At 29.9% G+C, this 25,969-nt stretch overlaps 1 protein-coding gene across 1 annotated transcript; it reads right to left on the reverse strand.

Annotated features, from left to right (window-relative positions):
- Window positions 1-22,350: 22,350 nt before the first annotated feature.
- On the reverse strand, window positions 22,351-25,538 carry LOC132716016 (P2Y purinoceptor 1-like). Its single transcript, XM_060699152.1, has 3 exons — window positions 25,529-25,538; window positions 24,945-24,989; window positions 22,351-24,250 (listed from the first exon to the last, which is right to left on the reverse strand). The coding sequence occupies exons 1-3, from the start codon at window positions 25,536-25,538 to the stop codon at window positions 23,280-23,282; spliced, it is 1,026 nt and encodes a 341-aa protein (XP_060555135.1). The 3' UTR covers window positions 22,351-23,279.
- Between the last annotated feature and the right edge of the window lie 431 nt (window positions 25,539-25,969).

Genomic DNA, 25,969 nt, shown 5'->3' on the forward strand with positions numbered 1-25,969 from the left:
GTGTTTACGTTTATTTCAGAAATAATACAAAAAACATACACATCTCATAACAGACCATTTAAATTTATATTATTATTATTATTATTACATGTATTATTATTATTATTTCATTATAATTATTATTATTATTATTATTATTATTATTATTATTATTACATATTATTATTATTATTATTATTATTATTAATTTTGTAATTATTATCTTAATTATTAGATTCACTTTGTCACTTTTAATAACCGAAAAATAACAGATGTGCCGAATAATAATTTTGATTTTCCTGAACGATTTTTTTGTCGTTAAACGGAGGTTTATCTCTATTTTAGTAAACTTAATTGGGCTCATTCAAACAATAAACTATTAATAGAAACATTATTAACAAACAAGAATTCAATGGAAGCAAATACTATAAAATATATGAGAAATATTAAAAAATAGACTACCTTTATTTTACACCTGGTAATATAATGAAAAATAAATAGTCAGTAATTGCTCATTTTTGAACTGTTATTGCTTTTTGATATAATAATATCTGAAGATAGTAGGTATCAATCATGTGTATTCATTAAAGTATAATTGTATGAACACCAAGAGTGTTTTCACATTTCAAACCGCCAAAAAAAAAAGAAACTGACTTATAGTGAAGGTGATGGGTTGTCTACATTCTAATGAATATTATGAGTTTTTGTTCGGTTTGAAAATAAGTACGTAGTAGTTTTGCCAGATATTGTGATCAGCAGTACCGTTGATTTAATATTCTCTACAGGAAAATAATTATGCATTTAGTTTGTATTAATCAAAGTGTTTTTGTCGGAATATCTTTTATTTACCGAGATTAAACTACTCATTTACTGTTGTGTTTAAATAACCAATTAAGTATTTATCAACAACGTTAACGAGTACATATTCGTTGATTTTGTAATCTATATTATGTCATTTACTCTGTTGATTATTTTGTATAAAGTTAAAGTATTCAAACATCTTATCATTTGTTTAGGTAAGTGCACTGGAACGGAATACTTAACAAGACTTGATTAGAAATGGCTTCATTTTTCTATAAAACCCTGGAAAATAGGTGATGCCTCGGAAGCTTTGAAAACAATAGTATCGTATGAAAATTATAGACTCGTTTTGATTTAGCCTGTTCATGACATATACGAATGTAAAAGTGTAACATCTCTCATGCGCTACAGCACCTGCTTAACCGGTATTCACTTGGTGGAATGTACGTTCTCGAAGGACCAGATAAATGTATCAAGATCGAAATGAAAACCAGGGTTACATTTACAGCTGGCATATGACACTTGACGCCAGTCTTTGTGAAGTATAAAAATCTGCAACACATTAATAAACCTGAAATGAGTTGCCTGGTAATTCAACATTGAGTTTCAAAGTTATCTTAACATACTAGTTTTTTATTTGGCAATTTCCTTTTCCGTGTTACAATTGACATTCACTAGAAAATGACATTGATCTCACGCTAGGTAATATTGACATAAACTAACTCTTTCATACATGTCATAAAGCGTGGCCAATTTGACTGTGCATTTTAGAAAATATTCGTTAATAGCTTCACGGTAAATAGAGAACAAGCTGACACTTAAAAATCAATTTTTCGTAAAACAAATATCATATGTAAGTTCGCCCCCTAATGCAGCGTTACTTTTTCAAAATTTAATGATAAAACAAACATACATTTTAAGTTGTATTTTAAAAAGGTATCAAATGCTGAAAAAAAGCTTATAAACTTAAAATGAAGTCGGACAACTTTGAAAAGTTACCAAATCTCATTAAAATCAGATTATTGTTTTCTCTCCGTTACTCTTCGCTAGCGAAGGGTATTGGAGCGGCAGTTAGGATATGATTTTAATGAGACTGAAGAGTTACCCTGTACAATATTAAACTTTGTCCATATTGTAACAGTTGTTGGAAATGTCGGCAGTGTAAATGATAGCTACAACTGATATACCAAAGGGTTTGTTGAATCGGTACAATCATATTTAAGGTAATATGTGTCAGTATAATAACTTATTTTTGTATCGAAAATTCAAGACTTTTCATTATAGGAAATTTTGCTTCATAAATTGTTAAAATAGAATGTTGTGAATAAGAAATGGCAATTAATATAACTCAACTGTTACATGATGGTAAAGTGAAAATCATAACAACTTCGTCAATTCTTGTATTCTCTTGAAATGATTATATAAACATTAGACAAATAAAAGGAATATCAACGTTGGTAATATCGAAGTAACGTGAGGATGTTGATAGTAATGTGAAGTAAATCCTAATGTGTCTGCCGTCTTAAAACTTAATGTTTCAACAATCATCTGCAGTTATAACATCTTAACATCCTGTGCTCAGATATCTGACTAACTTTACATTCTTCTCATCAATGTTAAAATTGAATAAACAGATATCATATTAGTTTTAAATTGTTCTCATAAGACTAGAGATCGAATAATGAAACAGTATAGATCTTACAAATACAATACACTTTGCCACATTAAATGTTTCAATTGAATCTTTGCTTCACAAAATTGTATAAAGTTATATATCTTCTTAATGTCCCCTGCCAGCAATTTACAAAATTATCGTTTATATATTGAAAATAGAGGCATACATTTTCTTTTGGAAATTGTTTTTTGTTTTGTTTTTCTAGTTACGCACACTATTCATGCGTATATAATATAATAATATAAGATTATTGAAAAAAAATCACAATATTAATGGTTATCAATTTTACTTAGATATAGAATTAGATATAAATATATATAATTATATTTTTTCCTTCAACGATACACTATCTCGATGTGTACGCGAGCTACAAACAGATATTTTACATCTGACAAGAGACTGTCAAACAATTAGAATAGTATGTCAAAAGATTACATTTAAGCATACTACATCTTTCGATATTGAATTGGCAAAGTAAATACCCTTTATCTTGTGACATTATAATATGTTACTTAAATAAGCATGGAAAGGCATTGTTATATGGATCTATTGAACATAATTCAATTTGCTTGTTAAAATATCAAAAACAATTTAAAGATTTAAATAAATGCGAACTGAAATGACATTTAATATTGTGTATGAAATAAATATACCTTAAAGAACCAAAGTATAACATGCTTGCAAATGATCACAAAGGGTTAAAATTGATTTGACAAAGACATATGGTAGGTTTATCTGTATAATTTCATATGAGTGTTCTGCAGTGACACTAATCACTTTATCTCCAAACTAATAGACAACTGAAATTGTATTTCCTTTTAATAAGAATGCAGCTGTTAGAAAGGAAATGCAGAAGTCATGCAATTTATTTATTTCACGGGTATTTCGCACATTTTACAGAAATTCTCTGCATAATTTTCAGCAATATCATGCATCAATTTTAATCGACTTCATTAGCCGAATTCCAGCTTGATATTGCCTACTTTGTTAATATTGACTAGACAGAAATATGTATTTTCATTATAGATGATAATAAAGAATACAAGAAAACATCCATGATCGTTACATGATTATATTTTCATTCAGCTCCTTTGAGATCAATGTAAACAAAAATTTGATAACCGATTTATCCACAATATTACAAATATCTGAATCAATAATCACAAAACACTCACTGCACCGGTGTTTAAAATGAGTTAGCGTCAATATCAAAATAATGATGAGAACAGTTGGCTTAAAAATGTTTTTTAAAAAATCCTGTTTCTTATATCAAAATTGTGATAGTTAGATACCTTTGACACACAAGTATGACAATTCTTATTTAACTAAACAATTGTTGAGTGCATTACAGGTTTTTTAATTATAGAATTCATGTGTCTGTATATCAGATTGAATGTCAAGCCTAAGTTTACATAAAATCAAAAGAAAAATAATTTCATTTCTTGCTCATTCCCCGTAACCAGTGATTTCGGTCAAATGTAATTTAAAAATAGATTAAAACAAAAAATCTTTTTATTGGTTTTCATTATTCGAATTTTTGATGCCAGATATTTCATTTAATCATATTATTGGTAATAAAAGCGTAGCAGTTAAACATTTATATTAACTTATTCATAAAGACACCATATGGTTTTTACCCAAATATATAGTATTAAGATTTATTGCATGAAGTACAGCGTAGGCAGCAAAACTGAGACAAAAAGATAACTGCAGTGAAGGAACGTCATCGATATAACCTTTGCTACAAAGCCAGTGTTGGACAAGCACTGCTTTCACGTGCTAAATTGTCTTGCAGCATTTGTTTTTAAGTAAAGTCTTTGTCAATGTGATTAATCATAATAAGTCTCTCAAAAACGATTATTGCTAACATATATTTTGATATTCATCACAGCAGTAGAAAAGAATTGAAGATCGTAAACTATGAGCTATTTATTCGAATGTTTGAAACAGGTAATGTAAATGTGCAAACATAAACAAAATGTTTGAACTACTGTATGTAATGTGTGTTCATAAATACAATGCCAGATTTTTTATTTTCTTTTTTTTTTAAATATTGTTTGCAGTAGTAAATGTAAACTTCTAATGCCCAGACATTTATTGATCTTATTGTGATATATTAAAATATAACTGTATGTATTATTAAAATGATTACGTTCCAAAATCATAATGTTATTTCTGTTTCTTGTTTGATATTATAATTCTAGTTAGATTGTTTTATCTTCCTACTTAAAGCAAACTGACCAAAACTGATTATTGACTGAACTTATTACGACATTTGTTGTCAATTACGAATTTGGTTTGTTATTTATTCGTAAACTATTATTTTACCGTATTCTCTTTTGTGCCAAAATATCATTGTCAGACGTAATTTGTGTGCTAATCAAAAGATGATTTTGATGAAAGTATAGTAATAAAAACGGCTCCGACGAACTACATAGATATCTGGTTATGACAGTTTATTCAATTATCACACGGTCCATTACATATCTGCTATTTTTCTGCCAAAATGTATTATAATAACTAATTGTTCTCTTGTTCAAAAATGTCTTTATGGGAAGTAGATTTTGTTGCTTGCTGTCTTGTATTTGTTTGGTAAATGAATGATTAATATGTTTATTTTGGAAACTTAAGACAATATCATTCTTAAAGCAATGTAGTATTAAACATGTATCATGTGATATGGAGTCCAGATGAAGTTCGAAATTTGAAAATAGAGAGAAAAGTTAATTAACATTTCGTCTTGTTGTTTAGGGAGAATGAAGCTAGAATAAGGAAATTGTGGTGCAAATTTAACAAGTAGGATAAAAATGACAAATGCGTTGTTGTGTACTTATATAAATATGTTGAAATGTCTTAGATAAATGTCATTGTTTATTTATTTATAACAACTTTAACGCACCTTTTTAATGTCGTGTTTAGAAATATGGAAGTTTTATGCATAGATGGTCAAAGAATTTGCATGTGGACTTTAGATACTTTCCTCTAAGTTTTCACGTCTATGAAAAAGAAATTGAAAACAAAATTACTTAGGTACATCATGACAAAGCAGATCGAAATTGACGATAGAGAATGTTATTGATGGTCATGTCTCACTTGAAATTGAAATATCTCAACCGATTTAGATTAGTGATTTACGGTATCAAGGAAATAGAATATGTCAGCGGTCTTAAACAACGGCAAATTAATTAATTGTTTTTATTGATTTAAACGTACATGATAACATGTAGATCATCCATTTTTTTCTTTTCAATGTAATACGTTTTTCAGTTTTGTGTTTGACAGATATCCTTTAACATTTTTTTTTTATTTTTACGTTTCCTTTTAGCTAAGAAAGCATTGACAGGTTTAGTTGTTTTTCGCTAAAATGTCAGAATTGGCTTAACTTTTAACTACATTTCTACTGAAAATTTGATGAAATAAACCACATATTTAGTTATTTTATTACGCATGTTTCTGAATTCAATATAAAATTTTATTTTCTTTTCAAACATTTCGAAGGTGTATTGTATGATACATTGTAAAGAGATGATTGCACTTCCGCGCTTTAGAAATTAACATGCTGTAACAATTCCGTGACGAAACATGTTTTGTTTGTTTCAACTGATTTAGACTACCTGTTAAAATTCTTTTTACAAAGAACACGTAGATAGTTTTAAAAATATTGTTTTCTGGCACCCACAAAGAAAATGTTATGATATTTAGCTGATTTGTTAGTTGTTTGTTAAATTGGGTTTTACGCCAAACCGACACAGAATAGGTCATTTGGCGACGTTTCAGCTTTACTGGTGAAGGAAGACCTCAGGGGCCCTCCGTGATTTTTTTCAAACACGAACGGGCACCTTAGTAGAACCACCGATGTTCCGTAAGCTAGCTGGATAGCTTCCGCACATGAAAGAATCCAAAGTCCCTGTCGGGATTCGAATCCACAGCGGTAAGGGAGCATATTTGTTAAGGGAAGACCATTCTAGTTGAATGAAAATAATTCAGCAGATCTGAAGAAAAATCAGATAATTTTCATACAGTAACAAAGACATTTATGGAATGTAAGTAAGTTAAGTTAGACTAAGAAATAAACACATGAAAATATCATTTACTGTGATGCCAGTTACTTGTTTTTGCAATTATAATAAAATCAAAACTTTGTGATTGTATATACTGAATATGATTTAAGAAGGAGTCATTTGTCTAAAACCCCATAATTGTTTGCAATTGTCATCGTTGGTCGCATCCTCACATTGATGGTAGATGTAAAAAAAACACATTTATTCCTGTGTCTATGTTTAACTATCTTGTTAAGGTTTGACTATACGTTTTGTTTTTGAAACATAGATTAATTTAAGTGTTATAACGGAAAGGCTAATCACAAAAATTATACGTAGTAGAAATAATAATAACCGGCAAGGAAATCATATAAAACAACTAAATGATTGATTTATAGGTTCACAAAGTAAAAGGGCACAGGGGATAGGAGATTCAAGGGGAAGGGGGGAATTAAAGAAATAAAACTAGGGGCAAAAGGAAAGATATTTACCGTAGACGAGAAAACAACAAAGACACAAAACAAGTGTCACCAAAACAGTATAAAACAACAAGACATACATCTGATGAACATAGAGGGCGCCGTCTTGTAACGGTCAACAGCTTAAGTTCTGCTTGGAAATTTAAACCGGTTAATGGTGCTCAAAACCTAGCCCTGAGCCCCACCATGTTCCCATTAAGGAGACTGTAAATAAAATGAATCCCCGCCAAGTGAAATTCTAACAGTTGTAATGGTTACAAAAGGTGAAATAAGTAAAATACCGAGTGCTTATGTAGAACATATAACAGATAACCTAATGTCCAAAAGTACCCAATGTCTTAAAGGAAGACAGGAAATTCACCTACAGGGCCCGACGAAGCAAAGCAAAAGACGAACATTAAGGCAATTCAGTCCAAAAAGGCTTTAAGAACTGTCCATCATAGAGTCTCCGCCTTGGTCCGTCAGATGTAATCAAAAGAGGAAAGCGTAGTGTCCAACTGTTAAAGGGTTGAACACTAAGCATGTGGTATATCGTAAAAGAGTAGGGTCATAACCTATTTTATAAAACGTTTAATAATTACTTAAATAAAGACTACAGAAAGATTACAATGATCCAAGATCTTACGAAGTTTGAAAATAACATCTCCATAAAATCCATGCTCGCTAATCCCTTTTCGCAGAAGTGTTAATAAATCACTATCGAATTTTGAGATTGATTGAAAATCTTTTTAACGTATTTAAGTAATTTATAATAGCGGTAGCGCTGTTTGAGTAGATTGTTAGAAATAAAAATATTTCGCTCGTTAAAATCATTTATGTTGCTACAAGCATTTAACATATTTTACATATTCTCCTTCGTAATCAGTTTTTATAAAGATGGTATATAAAGTGACAATATTTGACAACGAAAATATTTATTATATTTACTTTTATTTTTTGAAATTTACATAATAGAATCGTCCAATTAAACAACACAAGATTTGCATAATTGTTATTCAAGATTTCCATTTCAAGTGTAATTCTAATACTTATTTACCAGTATATTAATAGTAAAACATTTAAATGTCCAACATACATCAGCTCTGGCTGACTGAAATATATTCCAGATGTTGCTTGTGCCATATATTTCATGTATGGAAAAGTTTTAGAACAATAATTCTCTTTAAAGTAATAACAAAGTAATGTCTTTTCGTTTAGAGTAAAGTGTAATACACAGATCGAAGTATCCATGAATATGCACTGTTTTACAACACAGTTAAACATTCAGGATTTTAGATACAAAATCGCCATATCAAAAATCAACTAATATGTCTTTTAAAAGGACCGTAATTCTAGTATTAGCTGGAAGAGCCATTTATCATAAAATATAACATTGTACAGAACAGTATCTTTGGACATTTATTTAAAAGTAACAACGAGAACGATTATTGCATGCGCAGCAAACTATTCTAATTAATCTCAGGACGCAGTATATAAGATCTTAGTCGGATAAAAGATGCAACAGATCAGGTTTCATAAAACAAAATAAGAAATAATAGAACCAAATAAAATATGACTACATAAATGTTGTCGCAACAGGTGTGAATGTTATAGAATAATTGCTGGACTGATTTAGAAGAGACATTGTATTCGGATAACTCTTGCTAAGATAATTGACACATGTTAATCAATAAAATTCGCCGTCCAGTTGTGGATACGGTTTTTTAACAAATACTTTTTATTTAATTTGTAGATTACACAGGTGCTTCAATGTGTATTTATTACCGACCGGCTATCTCTCCTTATGTGAACTCTAGTAAACACATATGTTTGACACATAAAGAAAGATGTATAAAGCTATCCGACTCATTGACGAATTAAATATTGAGCTATACAAAGAAATTCAAACTGATGTTTTGCACCCAGCAAATGCGCTCTAGAATAATTTTTCCGGTGAGTATCTTATGTGTATCACGAAACAATATATTATTTTATTCTTAAACATATCCTAAACCCTTTTTTGCATAATTTGCGTTCTGTGTCAGTAATGCTTTGTCATGCAGGCGTAAGTTTGAAGAAAAAAAACTTACCTAATGATCTATCTAAATTACAAATTTATGCGGAAAATTTATAGGCTTTTAAATCCAAGAGATTTAACTTATAGTTAAAACGATTGAATTTGGAATTAAGTATGCTGTCTAAACATGATTAAGTTACATGATGATTATCTTATTGAATATCAATCTGATTTTAGGGTACTGACTGACTGCAGGAAACTGGATTTTCTGTTTTCGGTAATAATACTTCAAAAGGAATTTCTGATACTGCATTTTGCATTTAGGAAAATATTATACATAAAATGATAAAATGTACGACCATGTGGGGTTGACAATAAATATCCGAAAGGATTCAGTTGAACAGCTTAAAGGGACTCCAATGAGTTTTTTTGACATGATGGGACTGAAAATATTTTTTCCAGATAAACGTTCCAGTTGATGTAGGTTTAGACCACTTATCTTTGTGCAAATTTCAGATCATTCGCGCTCTTCGTTTTTCCAAAATAATTATTCAAATTGAAAAACAAACACCCAAAATGAAAAGCGTTTTAAACGCGTTTCAATCAAATCGGGCTAAGAATAGCATAAAAATACGATTTTCAATTTATTTCTGAGTATATTTCTTAACTATCTTTGCATATATTTCCCCTAGTGCCCCAGTTCATTTATGTAAGAAATTCAAATTTTATGTTTTTAGGTTTTTAAATTTCAGTGGAGTGCCCTTAACAACTGTGTGTGGCTAACACAATTATAGTTTTACTTATGCTATATTCTATCTTCTATAAAACATATAAACGATATATTTTAAATTCTCCCTGATTTGTTACATGTGATTCTACTGAAATGTGCCTGTCTCTTTGTAATATATACATTAAAGCTTTAGATGATGATGATATATAAGTAAGATTTGTATTAAATTTTGATAAAGCAATTTCTATATATTATTCAATTCAATATAGTATTCGGCAAAAACGCGTACAGTTTCGTCGCAATTGTAGTAGCATAATTGTTTACGATGGCAGTAAAATTACAAGTACAATGAGAAAACAAGAGAATTCTATTTAAAACTGATTACAAAACAAATCATGAGCTGTTTTCAGTATGAAATTTTTGTGTTAAAGTATATTGTACTGATAAGCCTCAGTATTTTGGTTGGCTGTTCTGTTTGTAATAGGGTGCCCTACAACGATAATTTTAATTCGTACTTTTTCTTGCTCGTATATATTTAGGGATTTGAATCGTTTTGCTTGTTTCTAGCTTTAAACACTTTATGGCATAAATTTTTCGACTTCTCATTTAAGTAGCATTTAATGTTGCAGTAAATAATTATTCACTTATGCCACATTTTACAATTTTATCTTATTATTTGATCTTGAAAACAATTATACTTATATCAAAAACTGGTAAGTTTGCTTTACGAACTTGGTCATCTACACTGTTTGCTCAATAACCCATCATGTTACATTGGTAAAGACAGCGTTTGGTTTTTGTTTAACATAAAAGCGCTGTAGTGGTTTGCAACTTACACTGAATGTCATGTCTTTTAATAACATTTGTCGTTTAATAGACATTAGTCTGTGAAGCCTTATTCAATTCACATCGATGTGAAACTCGTTATACTTGTGATTGTCTGACGATAGTTGAAGTGCTTCATAAACGGCCGTTAGAACTTAAATCACAAACGTTATAATGCTTCACCTTCCACTAAAGTACTGGATCATTGTCAGCAGGAAAAGAAGTATTATAGATCATATAAATCAGGAGAAGATAAATAAAAAAATAAAGAAATTCTACGGTATTAATAGTTTTAATAAACTGCAAACACAATGTAGGTCACATGGCGCCAAACAGGAAAGACGCTTTTGGCTTACCTCGGGTGTAACAAAGTAAAAGCAACAGCAGAGGTCAAAACCACCTTACCTGCTGGAGCTATTAAATGCATAAACTGCACTTATTGGAAATCATTTAGTGGCTGCAATACTGATGTCTCATCTCTTAAAGGCACCCTCTCAGCCACAATGGGGACGATAATAAAAGAATAATCTAAACTATTGGCACTCTTATGACCTGTAAATGTACATCTAATGATGAGTGTATAAAATGTTAATATATCGAAAGTCTTGTGAAAGAGAAGATATTAAGCTATTAGAAATTGATTAAATGATGTAAAATATTTAGTTTGAGTCAATTCTAAAAATATGTCCATTAAATGTGTTTCCAACTTTCTTTTGGCACTGTAGGCAGAAAACTATTATTGCCAAATTATCATATAATTGTTTATAGAAGTCCTTGACACATCATACGTTATTGGAGCTAGAAAATGCAGTAAAATATTGTATTGGACAATCCTAGGCAATATAGTGCCAAACTGATCGTTTCTGATGAATTTATTAAATTATTATGTTTATTTACAGGCCAAATATATTTGTCATTGTAATTTGTATAAGCAATTTAAGATAATTACACTAATTGACAAAATGTTATGTTATTCTTTCTCTTGGATTATTACTTTTTCGCAATTAAAAAGAAAGAAAGAAAAAAATAAAATATTTATCGTTTGTTATCAAAGCGGACATTACATTCGCTGACAGACATAACACAATTAATATGAAAATTGGCTATGGTTTGGATGAAACAAAGAAATTTATATTACTGAAGAAGGACAAAAACCAGTGTCATTACTCGTTTTGTTATCGAGTTATCTAACACCATGTTTAGGCTAAACAGACTGCCAAGTGTTTTGGCCTTTCAATTACCATTTAAGTAGTGTAATGTAAATGCAGCATCGTAAGAAAATCAAAAATGACAGGCTGATAAGACATAATCACTTGTTAATATACATAGATTGAATTATAATGCCTCTCTTTTGTTACATCGATTCTCATTTAGGAAAAGAAGCAATACAGCATCTGGAGAATATCAAAAATGGCTCATGAATATACATAATCTTCAATAATTATTATTAATATAATGCAATATATGGAATTATAAAACAACTCGTTTGTGACATCCGATCATTGGATAAAGTGATATTTGTATTTTCTTTAAGCTTGCTCCAAATTTATGAACTTCTTGTATATATTAATAGAAATAAGTAATATTTTGTGCCGTTTAAGAGATTATGTATAAAACATTTTGACAAGGTATATCTATTTGTATTAACGCAGCATGAAGTGTTCGTAATAATGGAATTAGTAGGTCAATTTATCGGCAAGTTTTATAATGATTTCTCTACAAATATTTCATTTAACTATGGTCCATAAATGTCCGGTGCTGTTTTGTCGTCAATGTGTGTTTTCAAAATAAGGCCGATTATAGAAGCAAGTACCTATATGAACTGTTTTGCAAGTTGATAACATCAGCGCGGAAAAATGAGAAATTCCATACAAAATGATTTAAAGAGATTCGGAACGATGCTCACTCTAAACGTTGAAACGATAAAATCATGGCAAATTTGGAAATTTAAGTTTATGAAATATAAGATTAATATTTGAAGCATGCAAAGCGTATCTCAATAAGAGAAACATGGGACTTAAACGACAAGATAAACACTCACATTGTTTAAATGCTTTATATATGATGATTAAAATGGTTAAAATAAATTTATATAACAATATTACGCATGATAGGTAATACGAGCTTGAGATGCAAGTGAAATAATGTGATTTAGTTCATTTCAGATATGAAGGTAGAACTACATAGTTTTTAACTCATTTGACAAGTGAAAATTGTATCAAACGATCATAGATTCTCAATAAGGGTCAAATTGTTAAAAGGCCTGGAATCGTCAGGGTTGCAGCTAGCTACTCCTCTAAAAGTAGATGCTCTTGTTTGTTTGTTTCATTATTTTACGCCTGTTCCCAACAGTATTTCAGTCATATAGGCGGGTAGTTTCCTAACCATCGTTCCTGGAGAGTTACACCAGTACTAGACTACCTTCCTCCGCGCTAAACTACCAAAGCATCTCCTGGGGATGGAACCAACGCCAGAGAGGTAACTGGATTTGAAGTCATCGACTCTAACCCCTCGACCACGGAGGCGGTACAAAAGTAGATGCTATTGCATTACATTAATAATAATAATAATAATAATAATAATAAATAATGATAATAATAAAAATAATAATAATAAATATAAGAAAAGAAGAAGAAGAAAAATGATGATGATAATAATGATGATGATGATGATATAGTAGAAGTGGTGGTGGCAGTTGTATTTTTCTTTACTTTATTCTTTAATTTCCTTTCCCTTAACATCTACACTTTAGATTACGTTATCTCATGAAGCGACATTAAATGGAATTAAATGTATAACGTAAAAATATGATAAAATTTCGGATTTACGAGAAAGTTTTGCTTAATAACGGTATTAGAAGAAATGAGTTTAAGCTATAAATACTAGAAATGCATTTAATTCACCTTTTACACTATTGTACTCGTATGAACGACTTAATTTTAGATTATTAAAAAATAGTACATGATATTCCCTTTTTTCAACAACAAATGTTTTCATAGATGGTGCATATTTACCGATTGTCCTGGGGCCATATTAGTTATTTGTTGTTCATTCGAAATAAATCATAAAATTGAAAGGACTTATTGCGAAATGTAAAGTTACTTTGACTGCATTGGTGTTATAGAAAAATGATGGGTTCCAAAAACCCTTCAAATTTGTCATTTATTTATAGCGCTATTGATAATTAATGCTGCCATTGCTTGTTGATCTGTGTCAATTAAATTGATTATCTCATTTAAAAATTGACATATTTATTCTCAGTTATGATTTTTACGTATACATTGTGTTTGATGTTCCTCTATTTTTCTTTTCGTTTTCTCTTACTTTAACCTGTCCCTCTTTTTGTCTTTACCTTTTTTCTAAAGTTAACCTTACCCGATTCATATTTCAAACATACGAGCAATATTGACGATCGATGCATATTGATATCAACTGAATAAAAAGTTATACTCGAACAAATCCAAAATTATAAGTTTCAGATTTAGCAAATTTATCATTGAACAATTGATACACAGTGTGTTTTTTTATAATTGTTGATGCTACTCATTCTTATTTTCTAACAATTCCGACGAAACACCCAACAGATAGCAAACGAAAAAAATATATATGGTTCCGATATTCAGATCTTTTACACCTACAGTAATGAACAACATGACTTTTGAATATATATCCGCAAAAAGGTGTTATGAGGGAACTAGTTTATTTATCCAAGAATGTAATGATGTTATCATTACCTCCAATGCTTGTGCCAATTCGCATTTGTTACGATCAGGATCGCGATGTTTTTTCTCTGACAATTGTAATAACGGATTTCCAAAACTTATGCTTTGCAACGAGTCGTAAATATCAATCTAAATTTACAATGACATATAACGGCCAATTAAAAGAGAAAATCTGATATCAATTAAGCATAGATTTGACATATGTTTAAATGTTTGCCTTTTTTAAATATTATCTTAAGAAAGAGAGGATATTTACATATTTCAACTATCAAAAAAAATTCTGCTTATTACTTTCACAAGTGGTATTATATATTACATTAAAACATAAGACTAAATGCTTGAAACGTATAAATTAGAGAAGAAACTTTAGATAAATTAAATAATGCAAAAATAGACATTTTCATTTTGCGCTTTTGGCATTATTTAGGGATTCAGTTCTCTCTATTCATTTGAAAAATAAATAAAATTATCATGATTTTTTTAATCTATTCTACCATATCTATGGTAAACTCGATGTCATTATTCATTGATCTACTACGAAGAAGCCATTCAATAATTATACTCTATACTCAAGTATAACTAATCTTTATTAATTGGAAATATGACCCTTTTTATTTTGCCACATTTATCAAAATGAAAACGAGACAAAATATGCATATTAAATAAATTGAGTTTGCAAGAGAATTATCAATGGAAGTTGTCGGTAACCACATACATTATAATTATATATTGTTATATGATCTAAATATAGCTGCAATCTCATTGGTCCAAACAGTAGTCAACAGAACTTTTTATAAAATCATATTCACTGTTTGTACTGTTATATTCACTGGCTGAATTGGATTTTCCCTGTCTAAAAATAGACTGAGACTCATATTCGAACCATTAGAACCATTCGCCGTAAACGGTTTATTACGCGTGTTAATTAAAAAAAAATTGTTGAATTTCGTTCTGTATGGCATATTTCTCAATTAAAATATCATTACTTTACTATTATACTTTTAGGCTACAACACAATAATGAGTATAACTTGAATTATTTTTGTATGCGCAGCGTTCGCATAGTCGTTGCACGCCTTACACGTGCGTCTTTTTCTCGGTAAAATTTGTACATGCAAATTAAGGTTGACCTTTTTGTGATTTCGTTTAATTCTTAGCTTATTCATATAATAAAACAATTATTGACTAGTGAGTCATAGAATATTATGTGATACTTCCCGGCAGAAAGTCATATTGTCCTCGGCTATCGCCTCGGTCAATATGTCATCTGCCGGTGAATATCACATCATATTCAATGGCTCACTAGTCAATTATTGTATATTATATAATTATATATAAAGCGGATAATAAAATGCTCTTAAACAAAATATTACTTTTATTTACATAGATGTTGATTCTGCATATCAGAATGATTATAATGATTTAACATTTTTTGTCAAGTATAACTAAATGCTTCTTTCCTATTGTTTTTATCAATATTTAAAATCACTCTTTAAGGTGATAACACCACCCATCGTCATGATGCTTCATTGGACTTCTTCTAACATATCCCTTATGATAAGGATTATCGAAAACCCAGTGGATATGTTCCAAGCATTCCTGACAAATTAATGTGAAACGTAACTTATGTAAAATATTTAGTAATACCAAACAAATATATAGACAATGAGATAATTATCTGTTTACAGGTAACATAAAACTTTTATAGATATTCACTTAAGGCAGAACGCGACACTTTGCGAACTTTCGAGTAACGTCTTGAAAATTGACATGCAAAAAGTTGACCATATTTCTGATTAGATTCCGTTCATTATATTCAAATAGCTTCAGCCAATTTTTGTACACACGACGTCAAAGTTGATCATTTAAGCCCGTTTTTTAATTTAACGACGTTGCGTGTCCTTGGTAACTGTTACGGGTATCACAACGTCATAGGCGGACAAAATATCTTAAATTCTCGAGCATTCGACGGAAATTACTTTTATCCTTCAAGCTGATATAAAATGTATCGTTTTACGACGAAAAATGTTTGAAAGATGGAACGAAAACTGTCAATTTTGTGTAAAAATTGACGTTCAGTAATACAACTTATTTATTTATCTGTTTATATATTTATTTATTAATTAATTAATTTATTTATTTATTTATTTATTTATTTAAAAAACAACAGTATTTAAGTAGACTTGACGACATTGAAGAATATTTAAAATGTCTTAGAACATTTTCTGATAAATTGTCGGCATGGAAATAATAAAGTTTGTTGATTATCTTTAAATTTACTCAAGTAATATCGTTTTATAGCCCTTAAATAACAACAGTTTACAATTACGTTCCATGCAAAGAAAATGGTTACTTTATCACTGTCATAAACAATATTCCAACAATTAACTTGTCATCTGAAATCTTAGCAAGGTTTAAGTCATATTTGGATATAACACAGAATAGTTTTGTCTGCTGCCAAAGAAATGATGAAATACTTCTAAATCTCGTAAACCAAGTTTTTAAATTCTGATTCCAGTTTTCCTCCTCAGTATAAATAATAAATAATAACTTCAATTTATTCCTTAAACATAAGCTGACTTTTAATATGACAGCTGGAACGCTATGCACTGTCAGGGATATATCTTGACAATGTTTAGCTGCACATGACATAGATAACTCACACGTGCAATTGCATTCCAAACACTTTGAAGCTATTGTGTTTCAGGAAGCATTCATTATTGGAACTGGCACTTAGATGAATATTGTAAAGTTCTAGGAAATATGTCACAAAATTTGCACAATAATGAAATCACATAGATTTCAGGTTTCATTAACTTCCTATTTTTCACACGTGCAAGTTTTCCACCGAGAAAATATTTCAGCTTAGTTCATACACATGAATGTTAATAATATATTTTAAACAAATTTTACGCATGATTTCACTTTCTTTATTTCTAAACACACTGTGCGATATAGTAAGCTAAAAATAAACACCCAGACCTATCTAAATTATTATAATCATAAATTAATTTTACTGCTTTAACCAATACCATCTTGCTGACGTAGAGAGCTCAGACTGGGGAAAAGCGCCATTTTACTGTATTTACTTTCGTTCGATTTAATAATTCGGAGTAAAAAGTAAGAATATATATCAAACCGTAACATCTGCTAATGGCATATGAATTCACAGTTTGGAATTATCTTGAAAGCTTTTAATAAAAATAAAGTATGGAATGTAAAACGGTTAAGAAAATGTTATCGAGTATACCACATGTATTTGACGTGATAATGTTACTTATTCTAGAACAGTTACTTCTATCAACTGTTGAAATTCTAAAATTGAAATTTGTGTGTTTTCCATTTTGTTTGGCTACTGATAAAAGTATTATACTAAATGCGTTGGTTAAGCAAAGTCAAAATTGACAGACTGTTTTTAATGATACATGATAGTTGTTTTTCTCTTATCTACAAGGCCTTGACAAAGGGTAGGGATATTTAATACAAAAATTATTCAGATTACTGAGAAACTAATGTTAAGTAAATGGACATTATAATGATATGCTAAGAAACGATCGCTCTTATACATTTATAGTTTATTGTCCATCTCTGCTAGCTAGTATTGTATTGTTTCCGGTATTTCAAACGTACAGGTCATATAGGGTTCATGGATGATATATTATATTTATAATCCTTTTACTTGCATAATGTTTCAATTTTAATGTTTCAATACTTTCCTTGATTTTTAGTAATTAATTTGTATCACTGATATGAAATCTGTAAAGCATGTTCAACGAAATGGTTATTTTGGCATGCTTACCAGCGTCGACTTACCAAAAATTATTGATAACGTTAATAACTTATCTGATAAAAACAAAGATACGCTGAATCCATTAAATCACAACTTGTTATACTATAACATTTGTTTCTTCAAAGAGTTGAATCAAATGAAAAGAAGACTTATGACTTGTCAGTCTCAGACAATTGTCTCTAGTCATCAGTTTATACATTACAAATGTTCATCAATCCTATAACATAATAGTATCTTCTTTAATACAGATTAAACAGTACACGTAGATTTTTCGAGTTGAATGACTGCTATAATAGAAGATAGTCTTTCCGGTCAGAAAATAAAAAACAACAAACATCAATTTTTAACGCCAAATTATATTAGAATGATAGGAACATATTATCATACTATCTCAATGAGAACGTACTGACATTCAGTCACCTTTAAACAAATCAGTTCGTTTTGATAAATGACTTCCCAACAATAAACCGACATTACCGATATATATGCAACACATCAGTAAACATTTCTGTTTGATTTGAAGTTCGGTCTACTTGTTTCACCAGCATGGTTTCCGGATTTGGTTAGAAATTGACTAAACTATAAATGTCGTGAAAAAAATGTTGTTCCGCCCTTACAATTAAGATGTTAAGATTGCTTGTGTACATATTCACTGAATTAAAAAGAAAAAAGTAAAGCACGCCCCTTCGAAGAATACGCGTGAACATGTCAGTCTATTGTTCATGTTCTAATTAAAGGTACTTAAACTTTTCTTTTCTATAAATATCACATTTGTTATAATGATGATAACGTTTTATTGTCTTAAAAGGAAAACCATATAAATAACCGAAGTCTAATATTGTGAAAAAAGCTTTACATTGTAAATGCTGACTATGGCTGCATTTACAAAATGTATGCGTACATTTAAATGCTGTTTATTTTTAAAAATAAAAGATATGTCGATACTTAACGAAATATATTTAACGAATACATTTTCGTTGTTGTTGTTGTCGTCGTCGGGTTCGTCAATGTGACACATTTCTACTATTCCATAAAAGCTGTCAATGGGCCCTCTTGAAGTAAAGCGCGTGCCTTGGTCCAGTGATCAACGATCAAATAAGCTTATATTTTAGATTAATGCTATGTGAAGAAAAAATTGTATGCAACATTTCACAAATTGTTCGATTTAAGGTATACAATTTATCAACATTGTAATGCACGTTTATGACAGGTGATTAAAATGAAATGTTTCATTATTTGAAACCTTTAGCGAACAAAGTGCATTCGTATCAAAATACATTAATGTTGCGACAAGGATATAAAGCCATCAGTCAAAAAATAAACATGTCTGTTATAACACGTCAATAAACTATCTAAATGTTTCTTAATCTAAAGTTGCGAGATGGAAACAATGAAGCTAGATGACGCAATAAATACATGACATTTCACATAAAACATTATGTTAGGTATCAGAGCCTTGCATGAACACGATTTTTGTCAATTATAACAAATTAAATTTGTTTCTGAATAGTTATTGCATGAGATTTTGTTGTTGTGGCGTTAATGATACGATTACAGATTTTACAAATTAACATTTGAAGACAACAACTTTTCTGATAAGTGTTATATTGTCGTTGTTATCCGATATAAATTGTTTATATTAAAAGCAAACAATTTGAGAATAATGAATGGATGAACATATTTGTTTTGTAAGCATTTAATATATTTAGTTAAAAATAGATGTTGCTTTTAACTGAATGAAAAAAAACTCAATATTATTTGACGATCAATTATTTAAAGTTCTTAACTATTTAATTAAAAAGAGAAGCAAACTTATTTTGAAAGATACTTATGTTGCCCACACCTTTCAAGCACAAAATAATAATATAACAGAAGCACATTACTTTAAAAAAAGATAACAATTTCAAGACATGCCTTCATATATATTAAAACAAACAAATGATTTACAAATGTGTACGTCTTAAAATAACAAGAATCATTTATAACATTTAGAATATTAACATTAAGTAAATTATATTTATTACATTAACTATCTTTCAACTTTCTGATTCGCATTTCTTGAGCATGGACGGAGAAGGTTTAATGTACTGTGCGCTTTAATTTTACATGGGAATTTTACGGGATAAAAATGACGACCTATTTATGCAGCACAAAACATTTTTTTTAAATGCATGCCTTCAGATAAGCCAACATATTTCAAGAAAATAAACCTGGAGAAAAATCTACTGAGATATATAGAAATGTGAAAAATATTCATAATTCAAAAGATAACTTGCATGTTGTATGTAATTAATTTCTGTAGTAATTATCACTACATTTCTATTGCATGACTATTGCATAAAGGGCATATCCTGACCTAATTGTAAGTATTTTTGAATATTTTAAGTGACGTCTGAAATTTGTAAATTATCTTCTCTTTTCTCTTGACAATATTTTACTTCAATCTTAACATATTTTAAAATTTTTATGTAAATAAGCAAACCGCGTTGTCATTTTTTTTTTTTTTTTCGTTTTGATATGGGCTACCTCTTTGGAAACAAGCAATTATCATAGTATTGCAAGCAATCCATAAGTCCCCTACCGGTAAGAGCCCAAGCAACATTCTGAAGGGCCATTGGCCATTCACTTAGGTTCCTATTTTAAGTAAATTTGTTGAAAAAGTTCTTTAAAAGTGATCACAGGAAACAGTTTTTATGTACAGACAGACGGACACTCTAAAGTTATTTTTTAAACATCCCTGTTATCAAAATATAACATTTTTAAAATCCTATCATGATTGAAGAAGTTGGAGTAAAAATTACCAATTTCTCAAAAAAAAGTCTAAGTTCAAAAGGGGCATAATTCTCCCTAATAGTCTTGCTAGAGTATTGAACACTCACAAATGTTGAGTGACAATAAGAAACATTTATATGAAGTTTGAAGTAGATACATTCAGAAAAAGAAGTTATTAAAAAAAAAATAATGTTTTTTTAATGAAAATTTTAAGTTCAAGGGAGGTAATTCTGATAATTTTTGTGCTAGAGTTGTAAACCTTGTCACATATGATGTGGTTGATGACAAGCAACTTATATTTAAAGTTTGAAGAAAATACCTTAAGAAATAAAGAACTTATAGTGAAAAAACTTAAAAACTAGAATCAGAAATCTTGAAATTCAGTCTATTTGTTGCCATAGCAACCAGAATTTTCAACATAGGAAGATAAAAAAGGATGTGCATAATTTCCATACTGCCATCTACCAATTTGTCAAGTTTCATAAACATATTTTCAGTACTTTTTGTGTTATCACTGGATCCAGGTTATGTGTAAAATTTGCCATATTTTCAGTCTATTTGTTGCCATAGCAACCAGAATTTTCAACATAGGAATAAAAGAAAAAGACGTGCATAATCTCCATACTATCATCTATCCATATATCAAGTTTCATAAAAATATTTTCAGTACTTTTTGCGTTATCGCGGGATCCAGGTTATGTGTAAAATTTGCCATATTTTCAGTCTATTTGTTGCCATAGCAACCAGAATTTTCAACATAGGAAGAAAAGAAAAAGACGTGCATAATCTCCATACTGCCATCTATCCATATATCAAGTTTCATTAAAATATTTTCAGTACTTTTTGCATTATCGCGGGATCCAGTTTTGTGGACGGACGGACTGACGGACGGACAGACGGACGGACTGACGGACGGACGGACAGACGGACAGACGGACGGAGGGTAAACCTAAAGTCCCCTCCGGTAAACCGGTAGGGGACTAAAAATGTTATAAACCATTTGATGTACTATAATATATAGAAGATGTTGAATGAGTGCAGTGTCATTACTGAATTTATTGAACGAGTTGGATAAAATTCTGTTATGCAAGCTGCTGGCGAGCATAATGTTTTTTTCTGTCAACGAGAAAAAAAATAGTAATGAATCTACACGAATATAATATTCAATCTATTACATACGAGTACAACTTAAGAACTGTCTGAAGATATTGTCTTATTACAAACGATATTTCTGGGACGGATGTGCGCTTAAAAAGAGCGGTAATGTCACTAGGTCCTTCAAAGCTAATTTAAGTCGGTCAATGACATTTTATAGCTCTTAAGTCAGCGTCATTTCTTCCTGATGTATTTGTTGTGTTACCATTTTGATTATGTTCCCATAAACTCAGTCATACATTATGTGATGGCTTATATATTATGTATTATCACAGTTAATTGTCTTGTTTGCACAGCTTCAAACAATAATACATAGCAGGAAGCATCGTTAAAGTTTATTGAAAATAAAAAAAAATATTTCAAAGATTAAAGTTTCATGTTTAGAATATGTGTAACATAAAAGGAAATGTATCATGAATGTGCTGTTCTGGTGGTATGTAGCAATTGTGCAATTGTGTTTATATAGTAAATCAAGCAGCAATTAAATCAACCAGAACAACGCATGCATCTAACATTCCTTTTATTATACATTTACACCCTTAATTAAATGTGCAACAAAACTTTAAATCGGAACAAATCAGTTATTTTATATTCCTTTTGTACGGGTTATTGTTATGTTGCCATGGTACGCGAATGATCATATAATTCGTCATTGTGCGCGCAAATCTAAGCTCCATTTAGTTGAAACATTTTAACAAAAACACAATATATACTAAAATTATAGAAACAATGTTAAATTAAGTTTGAGATAATATGATTTGTTTGTATATTCTATTAACATTGTCTTGTGTGACATGTTTGAAGATATTGATATACACATGCTCTAGATGTAAAACACAGACATGTACCAACCCCATTCACACACATATAGTTCGTCAATATGTTTCCTTAACACAGGCTAGTAGATGAATACAAAGTATTTATTACGTTTTATTTTTACTCCAGACAAGTTATTAGACTGTATATTTAAAAAAAATAAACATGACCAAAGCAACGTTCGAGAAAGAAACCTTTATCTGATATTTTGGATTACTTAATAACAGAATTTTATTCATAACTATAAGTATTAACGGCATAAATTTAATGTAATATTTTTAGTAATACGAACAATGTCAAATTGACAGTATATTATGCCATCAAAACACGTTTTGTTGACGATATTGTCAACAAATAGGTAAGTAATTATTGATATACAGATTTAACCTGACTATAAAAGTATTAACCGTTTATTAAAAATTTCATTTTATTTCCATATTCATTTTACTATCTGATGGTGTGTGGATTTTTCTAAGAAATCACATTTGTCTTAATCTAGCCTAAGCCATATATGTAGCTATTGTTCCAGAATGATTTGAGCTGCCAAATCTGCTACTACGGATATGTGATTTGTAGATCCTGTTTTTCCTTTGTTTGAAACGCAACATAAGTGCAAGTTCATTTCTAAAATACGCACCCGTGATACTGTATAAAAAGAAATTAACGCAATAGTTCAAATAAAACACAGTTCTTGTAACGTGTAACACTCCCCTCCAGTAGTCAATGTCTTTGTGATTGAAGTTATAGGTATCATTGCTGAGAAATCTCGAAGACATAAAATTTTTGAACCAGACTGCGGAATAGGGCAAATTAAACGCAATAAAGAAGAATGAAATGGCTAACAGTATAAGCGTAAACTCAAGTCGTATCTTAGTTGTTTCCGCAAAAAGTTCACTATGGCGATAATTTCTTAAGTACAAAGTTCGCATAATCATTATGTTCAGAATTGTTATGATGATAAAAGGAACAAGTGTTATAAGTAAAGCAAATATTGAATCCAACACAAATGACCCAAAACTGTACATTGGATTTGAACTGCAAGTGACCTGGCCTCTCGCTATGTACTCACCGCTAAGAATAGGTTTGTATAACACAAGAAGACCGCCAATGATCAACATGCCTATTAAGATCTTTTTAGAATTTCCTTTGAAAGATTTGAGTGGGTAACAAACTCCTGTAAACCGTTCGATGGTGAATATAACAATTATCCAAGTTGACATTACACGAGATATGTATGACAAAAACAGGAATACTTGACATGGTCCGTCCTTATTCAAAACGTTTAATAAAATTTCAGTATCCGGGTTAATATGGACAAGACCTCTTCGTAACCATTCAATAAACACATAGAAGATCAAGGTAGAAATATCAGCTGCCGATAACGCCGCCAGATAAGAACTTGCAGACATTTTGCGCATGTTCTTTGAGGTGAATACAGCCAGCGATAATCCGTTTCCTATAAGGCCGATTACTAGTATAAATGGTGTGAAGTATGAGAATAAATTTAATCCGATTATATAAACAGATGGTTTCTGATATTCAAAGTTGCTTGGTAAATCAAAATCTAAGAAATCATCAAAGGCCGGTGTACTGCAGTTTGAAAGCCTAGATTCAGAAGAACTGTTTGAATTATTCAATGTCACGGAATCATCTAATATACAAGGCGGCAGTGCATTCATTTTGTTGAGCTGTAATGAGAAAAGGGAAATAGGATTTTAAATATCGCAATGACAATCACTCACAATATATGATAAATTATTAAATGTGTAATAATGTTTATTATGTTCAACGTGACACTGCTTTTAGTATTATTCAAAATTATATAATTCTCAACATAATTATATAAAAATTAGTTATATGTGTACTTGTGTAAGAAAGCTGTATAAACAGCTTCGTAAATTCATGTTCACTGTTACTCTGTTAACTTATACATGTCCATAACAAAACACCTTCTCAAATCAGTCATGATAGCTGTTAAACGTAAGATTTCTTCATTTGGAAAACTACATCACATTTTCACTGTTTTTTATTAACAAATACATGTGTAAAATGACAGAACAAATAATGAAAATGTATATCATTTTCTGGCAATATCTAAAGAAAAAATAAAGTGTTTCATCAGTATTAAAGTATATTAATCCATAATGGAAGGCGGTAGGTAATACAAAAAATAAGTATGTAAAATGTATATATATGATACTTATATATAACTACGAAAAAATATATTCTCAAGTGTGAGATACACGATTCTATATAGTATTATCTATATATACCAGATAAAAACTAATTCTAGAACAACATATCATTATTCATCATATAAATATTCATACTTAATCACCTATTAGAACTCAACATTTTTATCGATACATTATTTTATATAGATATCCAAATAAGGCAACTATGGAAAATATGCCCATACTTTAATTCTTTAGTTGTTATTTTTTTAATATATTGGGTGTACTATTGCTAGGAAATATATTTTAAAAACACTGTTTCAAAAAGACCCGAAATTATTTAAGGCACTTAGTTAAAGCATTTGACAAGTTTGAAGAGTATTCTACATTTAATTGTATGACTGAAAGCTGTACTTTAGATATACTTACATAACTGTGGAAAAATGACGAATTGAATAAATCGTCCATTTCATGCCATTTAAATAAATTGTATTAAGGACAGCAAATTGCTAGCGTATCATCGTCAAATGTTATTAAAATTCTGCAATCTGTTCAACTAAGATGACATAAATAACCATGTGCCATTTTCTTCTTCCATATTATGTAAACTACCTGAAATGAAAATAACTCTATATATTTACGATAGTTATATTTAATATAAGCTTTTATTTTACAAAACAAATGGTATCTATCTAACAAAGTTAAAACTTGAAATCATGATACCCTGACATATTTATTTACCTTCTTTTTTCCTATACTCGAGCCGCTTTTGCGACTTTTTTTCATTTCAAACAGTCTATATTTTTGGTATGTGATAAAAAAATATCATACTCGCTTAAAAAGCGAAATACAGAATTTACTGAAGCCGATGCAGTTTGTTCACCTCGTTCATTAGCTTCAGTATTGAACCTACGCTCATACAAAAAGCTCTATATCGTCAGCGTATTTCTCGGATAATCACTTACTGAAAATTGATAATAATTTATTGATATGCATTTCTTATGTCACATAAAATA

Source organism: Ruditapes philippinarum, unplaced genomic scaffold (genome assembly GCF_026571515.1).
Source record: "Ruditapes philippinarum isolate M1 unplaced genomic scaffold, ASM2657151v2 ctg50_1_1_1_1, whole genome shotgun sequence".
Lineage (NCBI taxonomy): Eukaryota > Metazoa > Mollusca > Bivalvia > Venerida > Veneridae > Ruditapes > Ruditapes philippinarum.

What these genes read in the sequence shown, in the direction of transcription:
- LOC132716016 (XM_060699152.1), bottom strand. An exon ending in ATTTTACATACTTATTTTTT is followed by an intron (nt 24,251 to 24,944) that starts GTATTACCTACC and finishes CATTTATACTAG; the next exon opens with TAATCGGCCTTATAGGAAAC.